At 37.4% G+C, this 18,825-nt stretch overlaps 1 protein-coding gene across 1 annotated transcript in view; it reads left to right on the top strand.

The window, feature by feature from the left end:
• LOC129248577 (transient receptor potential-gamma protein) overlaps nt 1-17,715 on the top strand; it is a 29,796-nt gene extending 12,081 nt beyond the window's left edge. The window contains exons 14-20 of the mRNA XM_054888183.1: nt 3,137-3,331; nt 3,407-3,448; nt 3,516-3,696; nt 3,771-4,109; nt 6,557-6,886; nt 7,003-7,124; nt 16,997-17,715. Coding sequence (XP_054744158.1) covers nt 3,137-3,331; nt 3,407-3,448; nt 3,516-3,696; nt 3,771-4,109; nt 6,557-6,886; nt 7,003-7,124; nt 16,997-17,245 — 1,458 coding nt within the window. The 3' untranslated portion in view covers nt 17,246-17,715. The remainder of the gene's footprint in view (nt 1-3,136; nt 3,332-3,406; nt 3,449-3,515; nt 3,697-3,770; nt 4,110-6,556; nt 6,887-7,002; nt 7,125-16,996) is intronic.
• The last annotated feature ends 1,110 nt before the right edge of the window (nt 17,716-18,825 follow it).

Consider the following 18,825-nt stretch of genomic DNA (forward strand, 5'->3'; position numbering starts at 1 on the left):
TTTGGCCATCGGAAGCAAAATTGTGAGAGTAACTTAGGCTGCTACATCATCGGCGATTCTGTCTGGCTGTACCTATTTCAAGACCCTACCAGTACAGGGTTGCCCATATTCGACGGACCCATCTGGCAACCCTGTATCTTTTGACAAAGACGTCAAATCGCTTAATGACATACCGCGTTGGAAGCGTCAGTCCAAGCATATTCTTACCATGGAACAGTACACGCCACGCGAGCGCTCCCAAATTGTTGAACATTACATTCAACAAAAGAAGTCAATTGTGAAAACTCAACTCAAAATTAAATAATGTGAAAAGTGCGCCCTCTAAGAACACCATTAAACGTTTGTACCGAAGGTTTTCAACTCGTGATGCTCTTTCTAATCCAAAGAGGCCAAATCAAAACCGACCAAGGCGTCGCCAAGGACATCCCAAAATCGCCGTTCTCAGCAGTTGGGCGTTGCTCGGACCACTTTACAACGAATTATCCGCATTGATTTGTATTTATTCCCGTATAAGATTCAATTGACGCAAAGATTGTTGCCTGCGGACAAGCCTCGTCGATTGAAATGGGCCCAAAGGGTCATCGAATGGCACATGGGTCCGTCGAATATGGGCAACCCTGTATACTTATGCACTTTCCTCATTACATTACGTTGTATTCGAGCTCAGTGATCTGGAAGAAAAATAGCCGAAGCTTCAGCGATGAAAGTGGCCATGCAAGTTAGGGCCGAAAAATACTCATCATAAAAACTGTGAAGAAGTCTACCTTACAATATTAATTCTCTTTTGGACTGAATAGACAATTTACGCGTCGTATAAAATTCTTGCTCTATAAGTTGCTCATATAGAGGTTAGAGTTTAGATCGCTTTAAATAAATACATGGACCTCAAAAGATAGTGGACCTCAAAACAGTGGATAAAGTTGGGAAGGTTATGTGAGCTATTGTGATGCAAATCCTGCAGAGAGCTATATTTAAACGCCCCCAAAGCGGTGGTACGTTCCTTCATTCCATAGGTTTTGCGGTGATCATTACCTTCTGACGTGGATACCAATTGGTCATTGCCCTGTATAAACGGTGAGGGTAAAGTTAAAAGAATTTGAGTTAGCTAAGGAACCATATCCGGCTAACTCAACGGCGACCTTGTTTCCGATGATGTTTCGTTTACCACGATTATCAAATTAAGTATATCGAGGTCTGATTGTAGGCGCCATTCAAATGTTTTGAAGGTGTCGTGACTTACCGTTCTCCATGAGGCAACTGTGTTTGGCAACAGCAAACACTTATGCGTCATTGCGGATTAGACAGTAGAATTCTGCCCGCTTATTTCTCACGTACTCCTATGCTCGTCCAATCAGTTGTTGTTCAGATGGCAACGAATAGTTGATGGTTTCATTGATTTTTTCGTATAACACCAACGCAATCTCAGTTTTTGCCGACCTCTTTCATAAACAAATCGCTGTTATATAAACCAGGTTATGCCAAGAAATAGCAAATTCCTTCAAAATCGCTGAGAGCCCGTTAACGGGCCGATGTTGGCCACACCTTCTGAATATTTTCATCACTGTCCCACGCACCATTTTAAAGTCGATGCATAAGTGCTGGGTTCAAGCAAACATGCATGGGCTCAGAAAATATTTTCATTACGACTATCAGCTCAAGCTTCTGTAATTACTGTGAAAGATCTAAATATCTAATCCGACAGCTAAGCGGACCTTGGGCTCGTTGTTTGTGCGTTCGAAATTTGTCGGAGAATCCCAGACTTCTTTCACCATTGCGGGATAGAGATAAACAGTAGGTGCTGATGAGCTAGCTAAACAGGGGACCCCGGGGACGGTTTCTTTGCAAAATGAGAGGATGGGGTTTCTTTGTGAACCTGTGGCCTACTCTTGGAATAATAGGCCAAGCATCAGCGAGCGCTGGGCTAGTGCGCAATCGTGCAAAGTCGCGAGGTCTTTCTGTACACAGTTAGATCGGGGCGCTCGAGAGAACTTCTAAGGTTAACAAAACGCCAGTTCTCAAATTTGGTACGTTTCCTACCGGACATTGTCCGTTAGATGTCCATGCAGTGTGACTTGGGATTGCTGCAAGTCCTTTCTGAAGAAGCTGGCGGCAAAGTCGGGCAAAGATTTAGACATCTGGGCTCTCACTTTTTCGCTACACCTACGGGTTTAAATAACACACACCTTTTAACATTCATCAGTAGCTTGGAGCGATTAATACGAACGTAATTAGCCTCTTCTGGTCATCATCCTCTAATCCAAAGCCCATTCTTCCTTTTCACACCTGTCTGGATTGAATCTCTGTCCAAGTGGACCCTTTGTATCCTTTTCCATCAGCTCAATACCTGTCGTCGCTCCGTTGGGCTATTCGCTAAGTCTAATAACCATAACAAAATATTTGTGAATGTGTACATCCATACTTTACTACTTTTATTTCCCGATGAAGACTCCACGAGGTCCCAAAATGCTGATTGCAGCGGCAACAGACGATGCTCGCTTTTTTCATGCGCTCTTTGATATACATTTTATAATTCACGTCTGGATTGGATTCAGAAGTAATTCCGTTTTATCAGAGTCAATTCATATGCCACAATGCTCTGAGCAGAGCCCATTTAGAATTTCAAAGGACATTTTCTCCGACTACTACCCCGTTTTGCGGAAAAAAAATAAAATGGTATACGAAATTTAGAAGCATTATACAGATCTTTTATACCAGCAAGACTAAAAAATCTTTAGGTTCCCTTTGATATGAAACTCAGCTTGCATTCGCTACAAATTTTTAGTGTTTTATTCCAAAAATTCTGAAATTACGAAACCAAATGTGTAGAAATATACTATACAGATTTAAGTATAAATCGTCCCCTTAGTATTAAAATAGCCTATAAATTTTTTGATGTTTTGAGAAAATGAATTTCAAACTTTTTGTCGAAAGTAGCTCTCACTCAAATCTCGTTATGTCTGTAAATATTTATTATTTTTGACTGACGTTTTGACCCACTTTGTGGAACTAGAATTTGACAAAATTTTGACCACATATAAAATCGACGATGGAGAATCCAAAAATGCAATAAAAAAATAATAGCCTATGAGCACATTGTTATACTAAGGGGACGAAATATATTTATCTCAAATTTCAGGAGCGTGCCGATGTTGAATGGAAATTCGCGCGTTCCAAACTATGGATAAGTTACTTTGAGGAGGGTGGCACCTGCCCACCACCATTTAATATCATACCAACGCCGAAATCTATCTGGTATGCGTTCAAATGGGCGCGCAGAGTGTTCTGCAGTGGGTCGTCGGCAGCCAGAAGAGAGCATCTAAAGACAATACGGGTGAGTGAGAAATGCAATAAAATACAAAGAAAAACAACGTTCATTAATACTCTCTTCTCCCTTGAAAAATGTCAGCGCAAAGCACAGCAGGCGAGTGATCGCGATTTCAAGTATCAGGTAATTTGTGTTATTAAGCAGCTTAAAGTTAACATTAACACATACATACACATTTTACTTGTTCCAGCAAATAATGCGCAATTTAGTGCGTCGCTATGTGACGGTGGAGCAACGTAAGGCCGAGTCGCAGGGCGTCACCGAAGACGACGTGAACGAAATCAAGCAGGACATATCGGCATTCCGTTGTGAATTGGTGGAGATTTTGAAGAATAGCGGTATGGATACTAATGTTACAGCTGGACAAGGTGGTGAGTGGTGTCATGCGACATTTTTAACTTATGAGTGGAATGTTTTTATAAGTACTTTTCTCCATTCACTTTAGGAGGTGGCGGTAAAAAGAATCGCCAGAAGGAACGTCGACTTATGAAAGGCTTTAATATTGCGCCACCCGGTTCTACGGGTTCACTGGCGCCAGTTGCAGAATTCTCCACCTCTTTAGACAATTTCGATTCGCAACACGAAATACTCAGCTCCACACTATCGAATCTTTTCAATTCAAATTTTATACATAAGAATCAGCAGAATGGCAATACTAATGGCAAAGAATCGCCTACAAATGGTACTACTACAACAACAACTACAATACAAACAACGACAAAATACAATAAATCAGCGTTGAAGCCTCACAACAAACGCATTGCGGGACACAAGAAACGTTGGGGTAAGTTCAATCAGGGGATGTGGTGGTACGATTCAAGGGGAAGGGGTGTTGTTGAGTTACTTGGTTGAAGGGAGGTCGGTCATACAGGGTTTGATTGAAAAGTAATGAGCCTTATTTTTTTTAAGCAGTTTTATTAAACCTTTTGGCTTGTACAACTCATATTCTTCAAAATAGCACCCTTGAGCGTCAATACACCGCTGGTAGCGGTCCTTCCACTGCAGGAAACATTTTTTAAACTCATTCGCCGGAATCGCGTTCAAGTCGGCTGTCACAGTTTTTTGGATCGCCTCGATGGAGTCGAAACGCCTACCCTTCAGCTTTCTTTTCAGGCGCGGGAACAAGAAGAAGTCCGGAGGGGACAGGTCTGGGCTGTAGGGAGGGTGGGGAAGCACCGGAACCCCCATCTTGGCCAATGCAGAGGTGCAGAGGAAGGCGGTGTGCGAAGGCGCATTGTCGTGATGAAGGGTCCAATTGTTGACGAGGTCGGGCCGAACCCGGGCGACGCGGTTTTTCAGCAGAAGAAGCACTTCTTTGTAAAATGTCGCGTCACGTAGACTAGCACGACGGTCAATGTTCAAAAATTCACGAACCCGGCTCACATCTTCGTCTGTTTGCGTCGTCGAAGACCTTCCAGATCGCTGTTCGTCTTCGACGTCCTCCGGCCTTTCTTGAAGGACTTGTGCCACCGTTTTACCTGGGATCTGGTTTCGGTACTCGTTTTGTTTAGCTTTACGCAAAATTTGATCGAGTAACGTTGCTCCAACGATCGCTGCATTTTCGCCACTGCAAAATCCTAACACACTTTTAAAACAGCTTTCACGCGCGGAGCGATGTTGACTACACCGCTGTTGCCAGCGAACTGGGACCGGTTTCTAGTGGAAGGGGAAGGTCCAACGATCATTTTCCCCCACCAGCCGATTCGGTTGATCGCTTGGCAGACGCTCCGCGCGGGGAGGCTCATTACTTTTGGATCAAACACTGTATTCTGTAAAGTAGCTAGTTTGCTTTGATGTTCGCAATGTGAATGTGTCTCGTGCATCTCACGAGCAATTCGAATTCTTCGGCTGTAATAGATTGGGCTTAATCACACATAATGACATTCAGGAACGCAAATCTGTAAAGGTATTAATTGTGGCTCATTGACGGTCATGTCATTTAGCATTGGGCTTTGCAAAAGGAAGTACTCTTGACCAGGAATGTAATATACTTGAGATATCGGTTATTGGTTTATCATCCCAACTAACTTATACAGATTGAGTCCAAGAATACACGAGTACCGAGTCCCATTCGGTTGGGTTCATATTGATACTGTAGATTTAGACTGCGAGGTGTATCGGTGTTGTACTCGTTTCTGTATGTTGAGTCTAGTCTCACTCTGTGTGCGTTGTTCTGGCAGCTGTGGAACTTCGTCGTCTACGTCGTCTAGCTGGCACATCGTCTTGTATAAGTTGGCGCAAAATTAATCAACCAATTTTGTTTCTGAATAACTTTTTTACTAAATAAAAAAATTTACGTTTACGTCCTTCATTGCTTGTCTGTTTCTATATTGCAGCTGTCTATGAGGGTCGTTTGAAAAGTCCACCCAAAAATAGAAACTACTCAAATAGTTCGTCCAACGATGTTTCAGTTTGTTGATACCTTCCGAAAAATAGGATTTTCCAAGTCTGAAAAATAACCATTCGTTCTGCAATCACCTCCTCGTATGAATAAAATCTTTTTTCCGCCAGCCATTTTATCATATTGGGGAACAAATATTAGTTCGAAGGATTCGAGGAATCCGCCAAATTGGATCTGTCAAACGAGTTGGAACCCCATTTCCTTTAATTTTGCGACCACAACTGCCGAGACGTGAGCTGGTGCGTTGTGGTGATGGAAAAGGATAATCACTCGACTTCTTCGATTCAAACGAATGCCAAACACAAAGAAATAGACCGTTCTGGCTGAAATTTGATGTGATGCTACTAACTAAACATAACCTCGATACGCCCAAGAAGCGCCATATCTCCGACTTTGCACGCACTATTCAAACGATCCTCGTAGTTCACAAGTGCCAAATACGATTAACGATCGACGCCATTAGCAAAAATTAAAAATCTTTCGATCGGGTGATTAATTTTGCGCCATTTGTTTGCAGTATTTATGTATTTTTCTCCGTATTCTACAACAACTTTTACCGATCCTAACTCGCGCCTGACACCGTAGCAGCCGATTTTTATAGTGAAATTACTGCGTTTGTGCCTACCCAAACATTTCATGCTTTTTAGAACGGCAAACTGGCACATAAACCGGTTTTCGAATGTATTTAGTTTTGTTTCTTTTATTAGGAAAAAAAGAAGTAGGAAACACTGGGTTTAAAAATCGAATACAGAAACTTAAACTTTTAAATATTTTCGAGAACACGTCCTCTTATTTTTTTTTATAAACATCAACCCCATTTTCTGTTGCAGGTACGCTCATCGAGGCTGCTAAGGTCGGTAATGTTTCGAAAATGTTAGGCCGTTCGAAGTCAGAGGACTCAGTGTGCAATTCCTCCGCAAACTCATCGCCAGTTCATGGCCAGGTGCGCGTGACTTATGCACAGAATTCTGCACAGCATTACATAACCAACGGTGACCCAACAACTGGCAATCAGCATGCAAACGCCCACACTCCAGCACACAGCGCAGTGCACGCGAGCACATTCATGAAGGATCACAGCAACAGCTTGAATAGCGGCAGCGGTAACAGTGTCAACAGCAATGGTAGTGGAGCTTCGCATTTCTTTCACACAACAACAGGTAAATTAACAAATTTCGAGGTGCATTATTTTCAGTTAAAAATTTCAATAATTTTACTAGTATTTATATACTTAGCTGGTTTTGTTGTTATTATTGTTATTATCACATTCCATTAGGTCTCACTGCCATAGCTGCTTTGAAAAAGAAACGCAAGAAGTTTTCATCGAGTAAAAATATCTGCCCCGTTAACGAATCTATGTCCACTGCCAATGGATCGGAGGCAGCTTTGAACGACAAGGTTTTGTATATTTCTACTAGATAGTATTGGAGCAACTGTACTCGTATAACCGAACGAACGAACAGGACGAAAGCAGCACATAAAGTCGTATGTGCACACAGTATTGTTTTTAAGTAGTTGATTTTATTTGTAGAAAAAATAGGCGCAAAATGATAACTATTAAAAAATTAAAATTAAAATTTTGCATGCAATAGGAAAGAAAAAATCTTTAAAATTAGTTTCCTATGAGTACCATTGAAATCTACAAAAAATATTATACTCTGAGTTTTGGGAAAAGAACAAAAAACAATTGCAATAATGGGAAAAATGTTGGTAGCCTTCAATAGGATATGAATATGATGAAAATTTATATTTATAAAATTTATATTTATTTTAAATATTTATATTTACTAAAATATATATTTTTAGTACATTTATATATTTTTCCATTTCTCCATTTTTTTTTTTCAAACATCTCTAACACGGTTCTTACATTTACTGAAGTACTGATCAGATAAAAAAATAAATTTTAGTAGCTTTTTTTGCAATTACAGTGATCTTACAAGGTGAAGTCCAAAATAAACAAGACTTAGCTAAAATAGAAACGACAGGAACTTTGTTTTGATAACTTCGAGTTTATTTATTTAAAATAGTCCTCTCACTGTTTTGCGCGATCTAAAAGCTTTTCGAAAGAGTGTTTAAGGTCATTGACCGGAATGTCCTTCAGTATGTCGATGCACGCCTTTTGGATGGCCTCTACCGACGCAAAACATTTTCCTTTCATGGCCAAATGCAATTTTCCGCATAGGTGGAAGTCACAAGGAGCCATTTCAGCTGAATACGGTGAGTGATTGATGGTTAAAATGCGATTTCTAGTCAAAAAATCAGTCACAAGAGTGAATCGATGAGATGGTGCATTTTCGTGCAATAAGCGGCAGCTTCCTCCTTCGCGGTATCCAGGGCGAATTCGACGAATGCAATGCAACAAGCGCTTTAAAACGCCGAGATAGAAAATTGCACTGAGTTAGCCGGCCCGTTGGCATCAACTCCTTGTGGACAATTCCCATGGAATCGTAAAATCAAATGAGAATCGGATTGATTTTTCACTTCTCCAAACGCGATTTTCTGGGTGGTGGCTCGTCTGGGGCTTTCCATTCGGCACTTTGACGCCTAGTTTCAGGTTCATGTTGGAAATACCACTTTTCATCACCGGTTACAATATTGTAAAGGAAGTTCTCCCTTTTCGCGCCTTTTCAAGGGGGGAGCCTGGTTTATGAGGTCTAAAAATTGCATCTCTGTACGATTTTTTTTTTTAAGGCAAAAATTAATTTAGCACTGCAAAGTTTTTTCTATCTTTTAATGAACATTTAAAAAGTATAAAAATTTTTGTACTGGTTAAAATAAGTTGAAAAAAATGTTTAACATAGAAATTAGTAGAGCGCTGCAACGCTGGAGTTTCCAACTGGCGTACAAGATACAGCTCGTAATTATTATCTAAAGCAAAAAATTCAAATGGATTTCCAAATATCATGATTTTTTATTCTAGATGAACTAAGAAAACCGAGAGAAATTCCAAAATTTCAACTTTTTGGAGGTTTTAAAGAAAAAATTCCTTTCTATAAAAAAAAAATTCACTTCAACTTGGTATAAAAATCTTGAAAAATTTGTTTATCTCTTTTGTTAGTTCAAAAAGAAGAGAATTTAATACTGAAGGGAACAAGCTATGATTCATTTCAAAAGGTGCATTAGTTTTTTTTCATTCATGTACGCCAATTCAAAGAAATCATAAAAATGAAAAGTCGAGAAAAGAAGATAAAGTTTTTACTATAGCTGTCTGGTCACAGCGTAACTACTTAACGCTCGCCTACCTTTGGCTTTGTATCTACGGAAATATTGAGAATTAGGCTCTGTAACCTTGTGTGAATATTCTGAAATATATTAGGAATCGCTTAAAACGAAAAAAAAAATTAATTTTTTTGACCTTATAAACCAGGCTCCCCCTTAATGAAGTCATTCGAATGTTGAATTCTGAACAATTTTTGGTCCTCAGTTATAACTTGTGCGGAATGAAACATGCACAGACCTTTTGTAAGCCCAAATGATCAGTTAAAATGCAATAAATCGATATCGAGATACTCCATTCCGATTTTGTTAACTTCAACGATGATTTCGGTTAATTTTTGATAAATTTACAAACAATTTCGATGGAGTTTTCGGTGATTACTGATTTTGGGCGGCCCATATGTTCATTGTCAAATATGTTATCACAACCATCTCTGAAACGGGTAAACCTCTCATGAACTCTGGCACGAGATAGACAATCATTGCCATAAACTTTTTACATCAATTCTAATGTTTCGGTAAAGGTTTTACCGATTTAAAAACAAAATTTGATATTAGCTCTTTGTGCGAAACTCATTTTTGTACCAATGACACAAACATACGGACACTTTAGACGCAATAACTTTGCTACCACTGAACCGAATGTCAACAAGCTTTCACTAGAAGTCAGCTAGCGATATAACTTCCAACGCCCCAACTCATTAAAAATATGACGCATTAAAAACATTTTTATAACGCCAGTCTTGTCTACTTCGGACTTTACCTTGTATATTATTGAATATATCATAACTAAAAGCTTTCATTCGCTTAAAAACATTGCAATTTGGTGCGTAAAAACTAAAGAATTTTTTTTTGAATCGAACTATTCGTTCAGCGATCAATCCGCAAAAACTCCATCATGCCTGCTGCGCGAATTGGTATGCCTAGAAGAAATTACTTACACTCAGCTCAACCCAACTCGATCTTGGGTTTTCTTAGGGAACTAGGTTTGGATGAATTATTATGATGAGTAGACAACAAAAAGGCCTTTAGATCACAGTGCAAGCCTTCAATCATTCTATTATATTCTACTAGTTCAGTAAATCTTAAAAATTTCTATAATTGATATATAAAACTGACAGGACTTCCCTAGGCACTACACCGATAATTGTTGTCCATTGAAAATTATAATTTTTGAAAAATTAATTTTGTTAGCTCCTATGTGATAAAAATAACATTTTTAGTCCGTTTGGGACCTATATTAAAAAATTTAATTTTTCTGAGAGGAATTCCCTTAGGTCAGGTATGAAAAATATTAAATTTTTGGTCCGACTGGAAGGTATATTTTAACATATAACTTATGAGGTAAAATTTTTTAATGTATATGCAAAGGGGATAGTAAATGTTCGTAACATTTTTATTTAAATATTTTCTAAAAGTCCGTGCAAACGTTTAAAACAAGGTTTTTGTAATATAATGTACAAGGTGGCGCAAAATTATTCATCCAATTTTGTTTTTGAATAACTTTTCTAAATACAATACAAAAAATTATTTTAAATGATGCAAATCTTTATTTGGACCTTTGCGTACTCCATTGCTTGTCCGTTGTACGAGGGTCGTTTGAAAAGTCCGTGCAAAGGTTTTAAATAAGGTTTTTGTGATATAATTACAAGGTGGCACAAAATTAATCATCCAATTTTGCTTTGGAATAACTTTTCTAAATACAAAAAATTATTTTAAGTGATGGAAATCTTTATTTGGACCTTTGCGTACTCCATTGCTTGTCCGTTTGTAGGAGGGTCGTTTGAAAAGTCCGTGTAAAGGTTTAAAACAAGCTTTTTGTGCTACAATGTACAAGGTGGCGTAAAATTAATCATCCAATTTTGCTTTGGAATAACTTTTCTAAATACAATACAAAAAATTATTTTAAATGATGGAAATCTTTATTTGGACCTTTGCGTACTCCATTGCTTGTCCGTTGTACGAGGGTCGTTTGAAAAGTCCGTGCAAAGGTTTTAAATAAGGTTTTTGTGATATAATTACAAGGTGGCACAAAATTAATCATCCAATTTTGCTTTGGAATAACTTTTCTAAATACAAAAAATTATTTTAAGTGATGGAAATCTTTATTTGGACCTTTGCGTGCTCCATTGCTTGTCCGTTTGTAGGAAGGTCGTTTGAAAAGTCCGTGCAAAGGTTTAAAACAAGCTTTTTGTGCTACAATGTACAAGGTGGCGCAAAATTAATCATCCAATTTTGTTTTTGAATAACTTTTCTAAATACAAAAATTATTTTAAGTGATGCAAATCTTTATTTGGACCTTTGCGTGCTCCATTGCTTGTCCGTTTGTACGAGGGTCGTTTGAAAAGTCTGTGCAAAGTCAACGAGATGGCGCTACGGAGGTTATGTTTAGTTAGTAGCATCTCTTGGAAGAAAAAACACCAAGTTTCAGCCTTGGTATATTTCTTCGTGTTTGGCATGCGTTTGAGCCGAGGAAGTCGAGTGATTTTCCTTTCCATATCTCCGACTTTGCACGGGCTCGAGAATTTCGTTTGGAGAATTGTCAAAAATCAACGCGATTTTTAGGTCACTTAAAACTTGTACTTTATTATCCCAAAATTCTATGGGCTATAAAACTGCATACAAGAAATTTTTCTAAAAATTTGTTGAAATTCTGAATAAATTTTGTTGAATTGTTTTTAAATTTTCACAAAGTTTGAAACTTAAATTTACATACATACATACATAGTTTTTGTAGGACAGTGCACTATATTTTCAACAAAAATTAATTTTAAAATTATCATAAATAACCTGCAAAACTTGTCAATAAGTTCCTGTGCTATAGTTATTAACGAAGAGTATTTGATTTTCAAGCCGAAAATGTGGCTCGAAGCCGAAAATGTGGCTCCAGCCGCCCTTGAACCGCCATCAACCCCGTCATACTAATACTACACCTCGTGTTGGCCCACAGAGCTTCCTACCAATCCTTTGCTATTCCTATTTGCAATGTTGTGGTTGTTTTGCTTCTTCTTCACCTGATCAAAATTTATTTGTGTATTTTTTGTTGTGGCATTTGCATAGTATTTGTAAGAGAGTAAATGAATTACAAAAAATCTTTATTTTCAATTGCTATAGATTTTTATTCATGAAATACACGAGCGCAATGTTTTTTGTAGATTTCAACGGAATACATAAAAACTCGTAATGATTACCGTCTCTAGTAGAAAACAGTAGCCTTTCTTTTGTTAGATTTTTCAAACTAACCAAATTAACCACTCAGCCATCAATGTTTGCTCAAAAATAATAATTTGGTATTTTTAATAAAATTTAATTAATTTTAAATATCTCTCATCAGCGAAATAGCCACGCAACTCTTTATCAGGTCAGTACAGAAGTTCGTGCGTGTTTTACCCAAAATTTCACTTTTGTACGATTTTGCATACAAAAAATTATTCGCGGAATATTTCGGAACTATTTATATTTGCTTTGATATATTGTGCATTCAACAAGTGATTTTAATCGCGGATAATCCACGTGTTGTTAAAAAATAAAATGGAATCTTCGAACGCGTATAAGAGGCATATTTTGTATTTTTTTATAAAAGTGGTAAAAATACATCTGCTGCTGCAGAAATAAACACTGTTCACGGTGAGGATACCGTGAGTGTAAGGACTGCGCAAAAGTGGTTTTCAAAATTCCGAAGTGGTAACTGCGACGTGGAGGATGTCCCGCACGCTGGTCGTTCTGATGTCTTTAACCCCGACGCCTTGCTCGAACTAGTGGAAGCTGAGCCAAATTTGACAGTCGATATGAAAGCTCAGAGGTTAAATTCATCGCATGGAACAGTTTACAGGCACCTGGTTCAGTTGGGAAATGTTTCAAAGCTGGGAAAATGGGTTCCGCATAGACTTTCCGTCGCCAACCTTCAGCAGAGAGTGATTGTGTGTTCTCAGCTGCTACAACGGCTTCAATTGTTACTGGTGATGAAAAATGGGTCCTTTACAATAATCCTGTTCGCAAATTCCAATGGTTAGATAAAGATGAAACATCAGAACCGACTCTTAAATATGGCCTTCACCCCAAGAAGATTCTCCTGTCTATTTGGTGGGATATGGCCGGTATTGTTTATTATGAACTTCTGGAACCAAACCAGACGATAACTGCTGATTCCCATCAGCTATCAAACCTGAATGAGGCACTTAACAAAAATCGACCGTCTTTAGTGAATAGACGCAAAGTTTTGTTGCACCACGACAACGCAAGACCTCATTCCGCAAGGCAAACATTAGGCAAGCTGAACGAGCTCGGGTGGGAGCTAACGCCGCATCCACCATACTCTCCGGACCTTGCACTTGCACCTTGTGATTATCACCTTTTCCGTTAACTTCATGAGTAACAAGAACTACCCCTCAAAAGAAGCTATAAAAGCATTTTGACTCCAAGGACAACAAATTTTTTGAGCAGGGAATTAAAAATTTGCCTAAACGTTGGGAAGGCATTGTAAATAATGAAGGAAAATATATTCTTGATTAATAAATACTTTAAACATCTTTTTTATTAATTTTAAAACCACCTTTAAAAAACGCACGAACTTATGGACTGACCTGATATTTAAGTAGATTGAAAAATTAAAGTTTTTTTCGTTTTCCATTTTTTCCATGCTAAAATGAAATTTGGTGCCCATTAAATCTATATCACACGCGGTTTTTTTTAATGGCATACATATACAAGGTGGAGCAAAATAAATCATCCAATTTTGTTTGTTTTGCGCGCCCCAGTGTTTGTCTTTTTATATACAGCAGCTGTTTAATTTCTAAGTGTCATATATGATTGACCTACAACGACCGATAGAGTAATTATTTTGCGCCACCTTGTACGTATACAAATCGAAAATTAAAAAAATTCCTAGACTACGCTAAATGAAAGAGCTTTTCGTTAAAAGTGGACAAAGATAAATACATTTTTAGCCACAAGTTCTATCGGTTTGTTTTTATTTTTGGTGTATTTATTTAGATTTTTTAACTCAAAAATTATTAGCTAACCTTTACAAAAATATTTGTGGCTAAAAAATACTTAAAAAAATATAATTTAATTAAATAATAGATAAAAAATATTTACAAAGGGATTGCAGAAAAAAATCTCCAGTTGCTTTAGTGATTAAATAAGTCACCAATAGCGACTAGACTGAATGCGTGCGTAAATTACACAGCCCCACAAAAAAAAAAAAAATTTTAAGTCCCAGAAACTTGACATCGGTTACTATATGTTTTTGGGGTCGCTGAATCCGAATCCGGGGTCAGTTTCACCCCATCAGGTCAATTTCAAGGTCAGTTCAAGCTCTAAAAAGTAAACAGAGTGAAAAAATTTGTTATAAGCTGAAACAATGTAAAAGGTATTAAAATAAAGAAAATAACAATATACACACAAATACAATCCCGTCCATTAAATCTATATCACAATTAGATACATTAAAATTTTTTAGAAGAATATGTATTTCACAATACTCATGAAAAATCTGCTTTATTACTCTTTTTTATGATAACGAACTATTTTATTGTCAAAAGACGTAGGTGGTTTCGCTTCCGCTTTTTGGAGTTCGATGGCAGATCTCTTTTTAACGACCAGCAGTAATCTGCTAACATATTTATATTCCATGTTCCTTGGTACCTCCGCTCCATTTCTTTAATATCTTGGTGAAACCTTTCTCCCTGCTCTTCGCTGTAATCTCCCAAGTTATTTGGAAAGTCATCTACGTGAGAATGTAAAAAGTGCAATTTGAGGTTCATTAAGCAGACTTGATTTTTATAACTTTCCACTAAATTCAATACTATTTGTTTGTAGTCCGGGCTTTTTCGATTTCCTAAGAAATTTTCAATTACGTTTTTGAAACACAACCATGCTTCTTTCTCTTTCTCGTCCATTTTGGTAACAAAAACCTTATCATTTATCATCCTACGAATCTGAGGTCCGTCAAAAAAATTCCTTCACGTACTTTAACATCACTTAATTTTGGAAATTGATTCCGGAGATACCTAAAACAACTACCATCTTTATTAAGTGATTTTACCCATTGTTTCATAAGTCCTAATTTTAAGTGCAGAGGTGGTATTAGAATTTTTGATGGATCAACAAGTGGTTGTTCTATTACATTCTTAGAACCCGGTTCGAGCTTTTGTCTCAAAGGCCAAATACTCTTGGAGTAATGATTTGTTCGATCCCTACTGTCCCATTCACATAAAAAGCAAGGGTATTTTATAAATCCCGATTGTTGCCCTAGAAGTATTGTTAGAACCTTAAGATCCCCACAAATTTGCTATTGGTGTTCTTTGTATTTAATTCTATCTAATATTACTTCCATGTTGCAGTATTTCTCATCCAATATTACCAAATATCCTATGGGAACAGCTGCATAAACATTTGTATTGTGTAAAAGAACAGCTTTTAAACTTCTCTTTGACAAATCGATGAACAATCTCCACTCGTTAGCTTTATAACATCCTTGCTTGAAGCGATTCATCAATCCAACTATATCTTTGCAATACACCAGAGAGTATTCTGCATCATTAGCGAAATATTCACGAAATTCCTTATCCCTATCTCGATAGTAAGAAACTTTAATTTTATCAGCTACATTAGTATTTCCTTTTAGCCATGATGCTAGGTACTCTGCCCCGTCCTTTGGTAAACCCAAATCACGTATGAGAGCATTCACATGTTCTTGTGTAATTGGACCTTTGCTATTCTCAGCATTATTTGGAGAGTACTCTTCGTCATCACTAGTACTAACAACGTCAGTGTCATCATCAATCGATTCGTCATTTTCTGTAAATCCTTCTTCATCAGGTACTCTTTCTATTTCTTCTACCAAACTCTCATCTGCATCAGTTTCCAAATTTTGCTCAACATCCGTATGTTCACTTGCAAACGAATCCAATGATACTTCTTCTTCCTGAAATCGAGATAAGTAAACCGGTTTCGTGACACTTTTAACATTAGCGTACTCAATTTTTGATGATTTGACCTTGAACTGACCTTGAAATTGACCTGATGGGGTGAAACTGACCCCGGATTCGGATTCAGCGACCCCAAAAACATATAGTAACCGAGGTCAAGTTTCTGGGACTTAAAATTTTTTTTTTTTGTGGGGCTGTGTTATCAGTTACAAAAATTGCATAGAAGTGCTATATAATAAATTTCATTTTATTTTTTATTTAAATAATAGGTCTATGGATAAGTTCGTACGGTTTTACAACAGATGGCGTAACTTGATTATTATTCCATCGATCCACATTTCCAAACATTCATTGGAGAGCTACTGTCGTAAGGCACAAACGTCAGTATAAGTTTTTTATTTGAAGCGTAAACAACAATATTTTTACCACACTTGAAAATGTCGAATTTCGTGCCAAATAATGTGTTTTTGCGGGGAATTCTTTAATATGAAGAAAAAAGCAGCCGAAAGTCATCGTATCTTGGTGGAAGTTTATGGTGAGCATGCTCTAGCTGAGCGAACGTGCCAGAAGTGGTTTGCACGCTTTAAAAGTGGTGATTTTGGCCGCGCCGCCAAAGTTCATGGATACCGAATTGGAGGAATTGCTCGATCAAGATCCGGCTCAAACGCAAGAAGAGGTTGCAAAAACTTTGGGAGTTGATCAATCAACCATTTCCAAACGTTTAAAAGCCATGGGAATGATCCGAAATTCAAATTTCGAAAAAAACCGCACGAACTTATTCATAGACCTATTAATTATAATTATGTTATAGAAATTCAATCTAAATTTTAAAATTATAGGCTAGGCAGGAGCATTGCTGCTATGGCCTTAAGCTTTTGGAAATAAGTAGTACTGATGCTTTATATTAACAAATTTTCAAGTGGCCATCACTTCTCCTTTAATTATTATTTTTTTGGAATGTAAATAATGCTATTTGAATTACTTTTCGACAGCTAAATTTTGCATTCAATTGGCTTTGCCTAACTCTTATCTTATCATAATCATTTTCAAATGCGCATTCATATTTTGTGACATTTTCTAATATTTTACTTTTCTTCTCATATTTTTCACACATCTCAGTCGCTTAAGCGCGTCTCCAGCTATCCAGCATCACATACCGATGGCGTCACGCCATGTGGCAAAGATGCCACAATCATCGCCAAACCACGTCGCCATGAACAGACACAAAGTCAACACGACTCTGTCGAAACGTCGACGGAATTTACACTCTCCAGTGAGACACACCACTTGGATCCATCCAATACATCCGTCAATTCACGCGAACCACTAATAAGTGGCAGTTATGCATCGACCAGCATAATGGGTTAAGCGCCGAAGTCAGAATATAAAAGAAGTAGGTTATTTAGTGCACAAACATGGGCGATTCATATGCATACCTACATACAAATGGCTTGAAACATTTTATAAGCAAAATGCACTCATAAAATGAAAAACTAAAGAAACTTAAAGAAAACAGTGTAAAAGTTGATCTCGAACAGATGGGAAAATAAGTGAAAGAAAGAAATTTACAACTACATATTCATGCATTTACATACATACATACAGACATATATTATCATTAAGCACAATTGCATGCATACTTACCTGGCACTTATATATGTACAAGCATACAACTCGTTATACAAGGTGGCGCAAAATTAATCACCCTAACGAAAGATTTATAATTTTTGCAAATGGCGTCGTACGTCATACACATTTGACGCTTGTGACGTAGACGGCTACATTATACAAACTGGTAAGCAGTGAAGCGTTCCCACGACAGTCGGTTTTATGTTACTAGAACAACTGGGATTTATGTATATCCGACTCAGGACTGTCTCTACCCGTACATATATGGGGAATTTTTATGCTGCTACACCTACAACAATAACAACCATCACTCAAAATTCTTTTTTACGAGTATTTAGTAAAAAAGTTATTCACAAACCAAATTCGATGATTAATTTTGCGCCACCACATATCACATTTACAGGTAAAATCCCAGTAAACAGCACCATAAGAATTTCCCGAATACAATCAAATAGCCATACACATACATATCTATATAACAACTCCACATGGAAATCTTAGAAAATTGCACTTAAAAAGGTGTGCACTTCAATGAGCAGAAACAGGCGCGTGTACCCAGGATAAACTGCATTGAATGTTTAAATCCTAAATTCATCCCAAATTCTTACCTTAATTATCATACAATCCCTTCAAAAATGCCTGACTTTGAAGATGGATTCCTATAAAAATCGTTCAGTCTCGGTTAGCTTAGATTTTGCGCCTTTTTTTTATTAAAGAAGTTCTTTGTCATCCAAATTGAGATCGATTTTTTTATGAAATTAGAATCAGTCTGTCGGCTTAGAAAGCGAAGAAGTTCGCCTCTAATTTAAGTCTTCTTTTCACTGATTGTGAACTATTTTGTCTTTTGCTTTCTTTCCATTCGCCTCCTACTTTTCCTACAGAAAGAAACAAAAATGGACTGCTACAAAGTAGACGAAATATAATGCAGGGCGGGTGAGAGACCGCCAGCACGTATATATTTTTCTATCTAAAAGTAATGCAGCGGTGGCAATTAGCCCCAGCACGCGCTAAATTCTGTTTACAAAAAGAAAATCTCTACAGCGCGTAGTGGAAGGAGTTCACAGCAATTTTTTGATCATTTTTAAACTTTTCAATAAAAAATAAGTTCAAAAAATGTGTTGGCCCTTAATTGTTGGTATTATGTTTTATTGTTCTGTGTGTGTTTCCAGATATGTTGTTACATTTATGCACATTTACATTTACATTATTCATTCGTCCATATCTATTCCACGTCAAATTGCATTTAAATCATTGCATCCACCGCCCAGTCTCACGCCACGCATTTAAAGCATTATCGTTGTTAGTGTTAATCGCTTGCA

The sequence above is a fragment of the Anastrepha obliqua genome, chromosome 5 (assembly GCF_027943255.1).
Source record: "Anastrepha obliqua isolate idAnaObli1 chromosome 5, idAnaObli1_1.0, whole genome shotgun sequence".
Lineage (NCBI taxonomy): Eukaryota > Metazoa > Arthropoda > Insecta > Diptera > Tephritidae > Anastrepha > Anastrepha obliqua.